At 35.4% G+C, this 10,500-nt stretch overlaps 1 protein-coding gene across 1 annotated transcript; it reads left to right on the top strand.

Annotated features, from left to right (window-relative positions):
• The first annotated feature begins 742 nt into the window (after positions 1–742).
• LOC145566648 (uncharacterized) lies at positions 743–3,847 on the top strand. The gene is made up of 5 exons (XM_081626000.1): positions 743–881; positions 1,159–1,339; positions 1,451–2,681; positions 2,832–2,982; positions 3,240–3,847. The coding sequence occupies exons 1-5, from the start codon at positions 743–745 to the stop codon at positions 3,845–3,847; spliced, it is 2,310 nt and encodes a 769-aa protein (XP_081482126.1).
• The last annotated feature ends 6,653 nt before the right edge of the window (positions 3,848–10,500 follow it).

Raw genomic sequence — 10,500 nt, 5'->3', positions numbered from 1 at the left:
TGAAGGAGAAGGGAGGAAAAGGAAGGGGGCTGGCTCTAATGTGGAAAAATACTCTGAATGTTGTAGTGAATTCTTATTCCCAAAACCATATTGATGTGGACATTACCTCGAACGAGCAGGGTGTTTGGCGATTTTCTGGGATTTATGGGTTCCATGAGGACGACAATAAATTCATAACAGGGCTGCTCCTAAAGAGCTTGCGCGACAGCCATGGTAGTCCGTGGTTATGTGGTGGAGATCTCAACCTAATGCTGCAATTGTCAGAGAAGATGGGTAGTCGTGACTTTGGCACCGAGGAAGCTGACATTCTTAGGGAGGCCGTGGACTATTGTCAGTTGGAGGATCTTGGCTATATTGGTCACGACTTCACGTGGTCAAATAATAGAGGAGGTGATGAAAACATACAGGAACGTCTTGATCGCTTTTTGGCTAATCGGGCTTGGAGGGATAGATTCCCGGGCTCCTTTGTTACTCATCTCACTAAAAGAAATTCGGATCACTTACCAATCCTTTTGTGTATTAAGGATGCTCTGAATATGCCCAAGAAAAAAAAGAAAAAAAAATGTATCGTTTTGAAGAAATGTGGCTACGGGATGAGAATTGTGCTAGTATTGTGTCCGATGCTTGGGAAATGGGTGGTGATCTATGCTAAAAAATTGCCTTCACTTCATCTGGTCTTAGTGCGTGGAGCAGAAATAAATTCGGGGATTTTGTAAAAGAGCTTCAAGCTTGCAAAGGGCAAATGGAACTTCTTATGAAGGAAACACAAATGGAGGAGGTTTTAGCCCAAATGCGGGCCATTGATGACCGGATGGACGAACTCGAAAGAAGGGAGGAGATGTACTGGAAGCAGCGTAGCAGGCAAGATTGGCTCAAACACGGTGATAAAAATACGACTTTTTTTCACACAAAGACTAAACAAAGAGCTGCCCGTAACAACATAAAAAAATAAAAGATGCGGCTGGCTCAGAGTTCGAAGATGAGGAGCAAATTACGGAGGTTTTTGTAAAATATTTTGAGGGACTCTTCGCCGAGAATAGTCTTGTTGAGCCAGAACCTGTTATTGAGAAAGTGGAAAAGATGGTCACTGATCAGCAATGTAGCAACTTGGCTGCGGTATGTCTGCAATCTTTTTTCAGAAATTCTAGGATGTTGTAGGTGTGGATGTGGTTGAGAAAGTGTTGGATATTTTGAACAATAATGGTGACATAGGTTCTATTAATCAGACTCATATTGTTTTAATCCCAAAAAAGAAAGAATGTGAGTCTCCTGTTGATTTTAGACCTATTAGTTTATGTAATGTGTTGTATAAAATTGTCACCAAAGTGCTAGCTAACAGGTTAAAACTAGTACTCCCGTTCATTATACATGAGTCGTAGAGTGGTTTTGTTCTGGGGCGTTTGATCACAGATAATGTGCTGGTTGAATATGAATGTTTTCACTATCTCAGGAAAAAGAGAACAGGAAAGAAGGGCTTCTCAGGCCTTAAACTTGATATGAGTAAGGCCTATGATAGAGTGGAATGGGTTTTTCTGCAGAAAATAATGCTTAAATTGGGTTTGCCGGATAGTTTTGTGCATCTGGTTATGAAATGTGTTAGCTCTGCAGAGTTTGAGGTTTTGGTGAATGGGCAACCGTCTAGGAATTTTAAACCTAGTCGGGGGCCCCAACAGGGTGATCCGCTCTCTCTGTTTCTCTTTATCATGTGTGCTGAAGGTTTGTCGGCTTTGCTTAGGGATGCAGAAAGGAGGAAAGCTATCCATGGGATTAAAATTGGCAGACATGTTAGCTCTATTTCTCATCTTTTTTTCGCTGATGACAGTCTTCTGTTTGTAAGGGCAGCTGAGGAGGAGGTAGAGAATGTGATGGGAATCCTTTCTACTTACGAGGTGGCTTCAGGTCAGAAACTGAATATGGATAAGTCAGAGGTGTCTTTTAGCCGAAACATTGAGCAAGAACGGAAGAATACGCTTCAGATGAAGTTATCTTTTAAGGCTGTCGAAGGACATGACAAATATCTTGGTTTGGCAACATATATTGGTAGTTCCAAGAAGCAGGTGTTCCATAACATTCAGGATCGGATCTGGAAGAAATTGATGGGGTGGAAAGGGAATTTCCTGTCACAAGCGGGTAGGGAAGTTTTGATTAAATCAATAGCACAAGCAATTCCTACATACGCAATGCAATGTTTTTTAATCCCGAGTAGCATTTTAAATGAGGTGGAAAAATTATGCCGTCAATTTTTTCGGGGTCAAAAAGGTGAAGAAAGGAAGTTGTGTTGGGTGGCATGGGAAAAGTTATATGTGCCAAAGAAGGAAGGTGGGCTTGGTTTTCGCAACATGAAAATTTTTAATAAAGCTCTCCTTGCTAAACAGGCTTGGCGCATCTTACTGAATGAAGACTTTCTCGTGGCTAGAGTTCTCAAGGGGAAGTATTACCCTCACTCCACTTTGTTAGAAGCAAAGGTTCAACCGAATGCAAGCTATACTTGGAGGTCGATCATGGGGGCACGAGATGTTTTGATGAAGGGTGCTATTGGAAATGGCACCACTATCCATATATGGAACGATCCGTGGGTTGCTAATCTCCCGAGTTTTAAGGTCTGTTCTAGTCAAGTTGTAGGGGGAAGCACTCCAATTTTCGTTCGTGATTTGTGGGATGGTATTTGCTGGAATATGCAGGTACTTGAGGCTAATTTCTCCTCCCTAGAAACTAATGAAATTTGCAACATCCCCATTCCTTTGTTTGATCGAAGGGATTCTTAGGTGTGGCATCATACAAAAGATGGAAAATACTCAGTTTGGAAAGCTTAGAATCTGTTAACCATTCAGCAAAAAACTGAAAGGGCATCAAATTCGAATGTGGGCGCTAAGGTTTATTGGTTGAATGTTTGGGATGCTGAGATCCCTCCCAAAGAAAAATTCTTTGCTTGGCGTGCTTTGAAGGAAGCGGTGGCTGCCTGGGCTAATCTGCTTAGGAAAGGTATGTCCATTGACCCTACCTGCCCCATGTGTGGTGATGGAATTGAAACCATCCTCCACCTGCTGGTCTCATGCGTTGAAGCGAAGCGTATTTGGTACTTTCCCCTCTTCGTTTGGATGTGGAAAGTTTTGAAGGTGACTCCATTGCTCACTAGTGTTGTTCTGCCAGGAAAGTTCACAAAGACTCTAGTTGGTGGGATTTATTTTGGAGCGTTTTGTGGGGGGTATGGCTGCGGAGAAATGCCTGGGTATTTGAAGGGAGAAAGAGGGAGGCTGGTGAGATTATACACAAGGCTGTAAGCCTGATAGGTGACTATGTGAAAGCAAAGGATGCACCTGACCCTTGTTCGAATTCACAGCAACTTGAGTCACGCTGGAAGCTGCCCCTGCAAGGTGTAATTAAGATTAACTCGGATGCAGCGATTTTTGGCTCGAGTCATATAGGCCTAGGTGGTGTTTTGCGTGATGGAGTTGGGGATGTGGTGGTCTCAACATGCCTCCGTGTGAGAGGCAAGTTCGATGCCGATGTTGCTGAAGCTTTAGCCATGCATCATGTCCTGTCTATCTCCCTGGACTCGGTTTTAAGCAACGTGTTCCTTGAAACCGATTGTCTGAAGCTTTACAGTCACCTAAAGAAGAGTGATGCTCCTTCTACTGCCTTTGGACTAGTAGTCAATGACATCCTCCAGCTTACTCAACGCTGTCAGGGGTGTTCTTTTTCTTTTATGAAGAGAGATGGTAATTGTGTTGCACATGAACTTGCTAAACTTAGTCCTAGTTTTGAGGAGCTTAGAGTATGGATGGAAGAGATTCCTTCAAGTATCTTTACTTTTGTAATTGCAGATTTGTATTCTCTGGCTGATTAATAATATTTCCTTGCTCGGTTTCCGTCAAAAAAAAATTAAAAAAATTAAAAAAAAAAATTTCATGACTTTATATAATGTACCTTACTTTATACTTTTTTTAGTAAGGGTCATTGTTTGAAATGCTCGTGCGTATAAGAGTTTGTCGTATGGTTAGATGTTCTTTGGTAAATTTATGTGTACTGTCTAATAAGGAAAAAGGTTAATTTTTGTTTTTATATATAAGCTCTGAAAATATTTTGTCTGACCCTACAAGTATTGTAACCTTATGTGTTTGAGTAACTTTCAGAACTGACATGTTAGGGAGATATTTATTTTATAAGTGTTGTTTTAGTACCTTGGTGAGTATAATAATCACTTAGTAGGTTTAGGTACTCTGTCATACGTATACCACGTGAGTATTTTTGAGTTTTTTCATGACTTAGTTATATACATTTTTGTTTTTGTAATGTTGTGGCATTTTAGAACCTTTTTTTATATTATTATTAGAGTATGATTTAGTTATGGTTTTCTTTATTTTATCAGTTTAAGTGTTGTAAAACTGATTAATTAGTTTGTTACATAAAAAAACAAAAGAATTTAATATCAAGATCTTCATTATTACCAAAATCTTGATATTTACTATTTAAATCCTTGAATTATATTTTATTTACTTTTTTTTATTTACAAATTAACCCCTTTATTTTCCTATAAATACCCCCCTAATTTTCTCATTTTAACACACCAAAAAAATCCTACTAATTCTCTCTCTAAATCTTCTCTCTAAAAAATTCTCCTGTAATATTTTTTTTTAGTTAAAATCTCTCTAATTTAGCTTTATTTTTAAGTTATTAGCTTATAAAAAACATCCTCCAGATAAGTTGTTATTTTTACTTTTATTAAGTATTGTTATTATCTCTAATTCCTATAAAAAAACATAAAAAATAAAATATTTTAAGTTCAAATATTGTTGTTATTTCTTATCTTTGTTTATTTAAAAAAAAAAAATAGTTTAATTGCTTAAGTATTCCTAGTCTATATTAAAACCAAAAAAAAAATTTATTTCTCAAGATCTAGTTTTATTAATTCAAGTTTATTTTCTTTAATCAAAAATCCAAACAAAAAGGTTCATTAGTTTTTCTTTCACTAGCTTCTCTTAATATATCAAAAATTCTAAAAAATTATCATTTAGCCTCTCTTATTTCATTTTAATTAAGGAATACTCATATTTTAATCCTTAGTAAGCAAAAGCAGTCATCTAAAAAATAGCTACATCTGGCTCCAGGTATTATTTTCTACTTTTCTCAATTTCCTTAATTATTATTATTATGCTAACTAATGTGTTTGTTTTCGTGTGATGTTACCAATAGGAGTAATGATGATATTAGGTGCTAAATTAGCCCTAAATCTTTCATTACTCCATATTAGAAAGCCAAGCCTATTGGTGAGGTGATAAGTTATAAAAAAAAGGGGGTTAATTGCATTTTGCATTTCATTTTTTTATTCTAATGAGTTAAAAATATAAAGTGTTAATGCATTCATATGTTTGTCTAAGATATATATTAAGAATAATTTTCTTTTTAAGTGAGTCTATAGATCTAAGGAAGTAAGAGTTTATGTAAAGGATGTTCAAGGAGAAAGTGTTACTTACCACGTCCTAAGATGGTCTATGAAATAGCTCTTACGCCCAGAAACAGTTCCATTTCTTTATTTAAAGTGATAGAAATTTTTAAGAGCTTTCCAACCATATCTCACAATATTTTTTTTTTTATTATTTTTCTATGATTTTTAATGATTTTTTTTCGTTCAAGATATCTAAAACGAGAAAAAGGCACGTTTTTCTTAATTACCTTCTTTTAAAAAATTGAATTAATTTGTTCTTAAGAAACTAATGGTATGAAACCTATATTACACTATAGTATGTAAAGATGACTTTCGAAATAAAAGAGTTTTAAGGAACTCTAATCTAGAGATGACTTTAGAAATAAGAGTTTTAATAAAGTTTAAATTTTGTTCTTAAATGATATGATTTTAAGAAATTTTAACCTTATTTTAAGACGATTTTAGAAATAAAAACTTTTATAATTTTATGAACTTTTTCTATAACACAAGAATGAATCATAACTTTGCATATTTGATTTTAATAATTAATGATAGTTAATATAAGGTTATGGCCTCATTTCCAAACATGAGGTTAAGATTAATTATTTAGTTATATAATGTTGTAACAATTATCCATCTCCATAAAAATAAGCTCATTTCCCATTATAATTACCCGATGGATTAATTGACAATCGGATATGATTAAATAGTTTATTGTTCCCTTTTATTTGGAAGTAAGGCCTTAACAGGTGTCGTGTTTTATTTGGCCAATTCCATTAAGCCTAAACACATAACCGTTAAAACCTTACAAAAATTACCATTGAGTGATTTTAACCCAAAGTGAGATTACATATTGAACCCTTACAGTTTCACTTCCAAAAAATACCTTGACCCACTAAAAAGTCGTGAATTGGGACGCATTCGTTGAATTGTCTTATTCAAAAGACATTTTTGGTAATCACTAATCGGGAGGGGAAAACAAAGAGATCAATCCAACAATGCCAACACATGTCCAACAAGGCATCAACCATTAGAGAAAGAGCAAGGAAAGATATTACCGGATGTTAGGTGGGTGTAAATACTCGCAAATGACCCAATTAAACCTTTCAAAACCACTTTCCTTTAGAATTGAATCTTGCTTTCCATATGCTAGCAAATGTGGAGTCATACTTCCTTGAATCTTGATTCAAACCAATGCATCAAAGTATATCAATTCATGTACCTAGAAAAAGGCCCACAATCATTTCCATGAGAGAAAATCTATTCTTAAAAAAAGAAAAGAAAATAAAAGCAATAAAACACGGGTTACTTCCCGAGAAAGGCTTGCTTAAGGTCCAAGCTTGACCGCTCTAGAAAATAATATTGCAATGAAGGCAAGAGCTTGTCAAATGCACTACTATACATTTCATAAGATAGAAGGTAGGCAAACAACGGGAAGAGGGCGTGCAACAAGGATAGTGCACGCAAATGAGGAGAGAGATGCCAAGAAAAAGAAGAAGAATCAAAAGAAAATTCAACAAAATAAGAAAAGGAGGAAGAAGAAGAAGAAGAAGAAGGCCAACTCTCCTCAAAATATTTTTGGGTGGCAAGATCACCCTTTTCCTCAATAGGGGACGAATGAGGAACATGTAAATCATCATAGACAAGGGGGTCTGCAATAGGCTCATTAACAAAGGAAGGGAGGGATATAGGAGTGTAGAGGATATGGTTAAAATTCCTTGAAAAAGGGGTATGAGAAAAGGGAAAAGGGGTTGCTACTCCCTCACCACAAGGTCTTACATCGCCAATGAGGGCATAAAAATCAATCATAGAATCCTCAAAAGAAGAACACTCATGATCTCCATCTCCCTCAAACATCCAACTTCCAAGAGAAACTACATAATCCCCTCCATCACAACTATGAACAACAACTCCCTCAATATCCTCAAAGCCTAAAGTCTCAAAACCATGCATGAATGGATGCAAATTCATTTCAAACCCATCTCTCTCCCATGAAGCATTCTTAATGAACTCACTCAAAAGGATATGAGTTTTCATTTGACACTCAAAGAACATATTAGTCATAACCTCAAATGAATCCAAATACTCATGGATAGAAGATTCACAATCATGCACTTGAGACTCATCTAGATGGGAAATATGGTTGAGGTTTTCCCCGGCAACGGTGCCATTTTGACGTAGGGAAAATGTAGGTCGTTATCTGTAGGGAATATTTCAAGCATTACGATAACCCCAAACTTGAACCCCACTGTGATCATACACTAAAGTACGGTGGCGTTCCAAAGGGAAAGAAAAAGAGCAAAAAGAGTCGCCAACAAGTTTTAGGAACTTGTAAACCCAAAAGACAATCCAAAGGACCGTCAACTACTCCATAAGGTCTTGAACCAAACAGGGTCCGGGGATGAGGGTACGAATCCAATCTACAAAAGAAAGGACCCGCCCTATAAAATAGGCCTCTACTTTGTTCTGCTCGTATTCATGTGCGCTTTTCGAATAACATACAAACATTATATTAAACCTACCCTGTTTAATCTATGTTGGTTGAATATTAATGCACAAATAATACTATTATTGGCGATCACTTGAGTTAAAATCACATTAGCCTAAACCAAAATTAATAATTATCTTATTAAGCGTGATTTCAAGTACAAATTCCCTTTAACAATCATAAAAGGTGTAATCAAGCAATAACAATAAAATATATATCAAGAAACATAAGCATAATAACCAATAAACAATAACAACGATGATAATAACATGATATAATAAAGCTTAAATATAATAGCAAGATCCTAGGCATGATACTAACAAGATTAATAACAAACCCTAGCATGTCACTAAACAATAAAGATCAAAGCTTTAAACCTAACATGGTACTAACATGATATTAGAAAGAGTAAAGGCATCCTAAACATGATACTAGAAAGCAATAAAATAACGTCCTAACATGATACTAGGAATATAAAACAATAATAAGCATGCAATCTACATTGTTAATAAAATAGGGAGTAAGCTAATCTACTTACTTTGAAGCCTCGTACCTCTTTCTAATAACAAAATACACAAGTTAGTAAACTTCAATGAAAATAATAAAGAATAATTAAAGAATTAAAGAATTAAATTGAAATCAAATTAAATAAAGTTTAGACTAGTTTTGGACCAAACCCTCAGAAATTATCAAACCTTGCACGTCTAGGGCGAAGGCAACTTCGAACTTGGCTAAGAGACTCTAAGTCTTGTGAATGCGGAATTGTGTATAAAAAGCTAGTTTAGAAAGAGAGAGAGAAAGAAAGCATATATTGCTCAAGAGAGAGAATAGAGAGAATTGATTGAGAGAATTAAGGAAGAATTGATGATTAAAAACAGAGGTTCGAGACCCTATTTATAAGGAAAAAGTCCGGAAAATCATAGAATTTGATAAGGAATAAAACTCCACTCTGTCGCTAACAAACCGACCTTGTCGCTAAAGATTTATCCTGTCGCGAGGCGACAGAGTCTGTCGCGAGGCGACAAGCCTGTCGTTTGGCGACAGAAATAGTTTTTGCGGATTTTGTTTTTATCATATCTTTTGATCTAGAAGTCCAAATAAGTCATATAATATGTAGTTGGAAAGCTCTTGAAGTCTACTTTCTAATGCATTTAGAATCAGATTAAAATCTTTTGTAGATAAAAAGATATGGACGAAATAGTGAAAGGATGTCAGTTTTGGATAGAGTTTCGTATATCTTTAATATCTTTTTCGTTATAGCTCGGATTTTTATTATAATATATCATTGGAAAGATAATTTCAAGATCTATCCAACCATATAAAATTTGGATAAAAAATATGAGGCACGAAAATAATATCTGACTATCTTTGAACATGTTTGAATCCGAATAGAATTAGGAAAGTTTTAAAAAAGGAAAGTTTTATATTCAAATCAAATTCCATGATCTTATCTTTTCAAAAAAGGATACTTAAGATATTTTAGAAACTTATAGAAGAATCTAATCAATCCTAATTAGTTTAGGAATAGGATTAAACCTTTGGACCCTCCTCATGATCATTGGGTCGTAGGTAAAATCCGGTTTGGGCCCATTTTAGTATTTTGGCCATAACTTCCTCATTATTCATCGGAATTGGGCTTATAATATATCGTTGGAAAGGTCTTTTAAAGTCCCATCCAACTACACCATTATTGGACCCTTATCATGGACCAAAATAAACTGAATTGGACGTTTTCATAAAATAGAGGTGGGTTTTCGAAAACAGAAAGAAAGATTTTAATAAAAACTAACCGCATCACTTGACTTTTCACACTTTCACCTCATTCGATTATGGTTCGACGCAAAAGGTATTCATCACTAGGTTTGGTTTTGGGGAGACACAAATGGGTGTCTACATTATCTAATCTTCCCTAGAGCCAAACAAATTTATAAACACTTAACAAACCTAAATATGAGTATAGAGGTAAGTCAAGGGTCGAACCCAAAGGAACGATAATGTTCAAGCACTCTCAATTATGCGCCTAAGCTAGGTCGAAGTCGAAGGTGAAGAAGAAACACTAACAACTAACAAACAAACAACCAAACAAATAAAACACTAGAAATGGGGATCAACAAGTAATCATGACAATCGCAACAACTTGGGACAAACATGCCAATCAATGGTTGTGAAGACTAATGATAAGAGCTATCAATTGGAATCAAAGAGCTATCTCCTAATCGTTAATCTAGATATCTCTACGAATAACAAACTAAGAGAATCACAATCCAAACCAATCGATAATTGCAATTCCTAAATCAATTGGTCATGTCATTAGCAATTACAATACAATCTAGCATAATTCTCAAGGCCTAATCGAATTGCACACATGCAAACCTTCATTAATCACTTTAATCTCAACAATCAATCAACACAATTCCCAAATTAATCATAATCAATCAATCATACAAGTTTCACCCAATTCCTAGCCAAACAACTACTCAAGAATCATCATCTATCAACAAACAGCTAAAGAAATCAAGAATCAACAAAATACCAAGAACAATTACACTAATCAAGAATCAAACATCAAAATCAAACCAAACAAACA

Source organism: Chenopodium album, chromosome 11 (genome assembly GCF_948465745.1).
Source record: "Chenopodium album chromosome 11, dcCheAlbu1.1, whole genome shotgun sequence".
Taxonomy (NCBI): Eukaryota; Viridiplantae; Streptophyta; class Magnoliopsida; order Caryophyllales; family Amaranthaceae; genus Chenopodium; species Chenopodium album.
This window is presented reverse-complemented; position numbering and strand designations above follow the sequence as displayed.

Bases quoted from the DNA above. Each gene is read 5' to 3' on its own strand.
- LOC145566648 (XM_081626000.1), top strand. From the start codon at position 743: ATGGAACTTCTTATGAAGGAAACACAAATGGAGGAGGTTTTAGCCCAA. The intron at 1,340-1,450 runs GTTAAAACTAGT...TCACTATCTCAG, and splicing joins ACCAAAGTGCTAGCTAACAG to GAAAAAGAGAACAGGAAAGA. The intron at 2,983-3,239 runs GTATGTCCATTG...GGGTATTTGAAG, and splicing joins GGCTAATCTGCTTAGGAAAG to GGAGAAAGAGGGAGGCTGGT.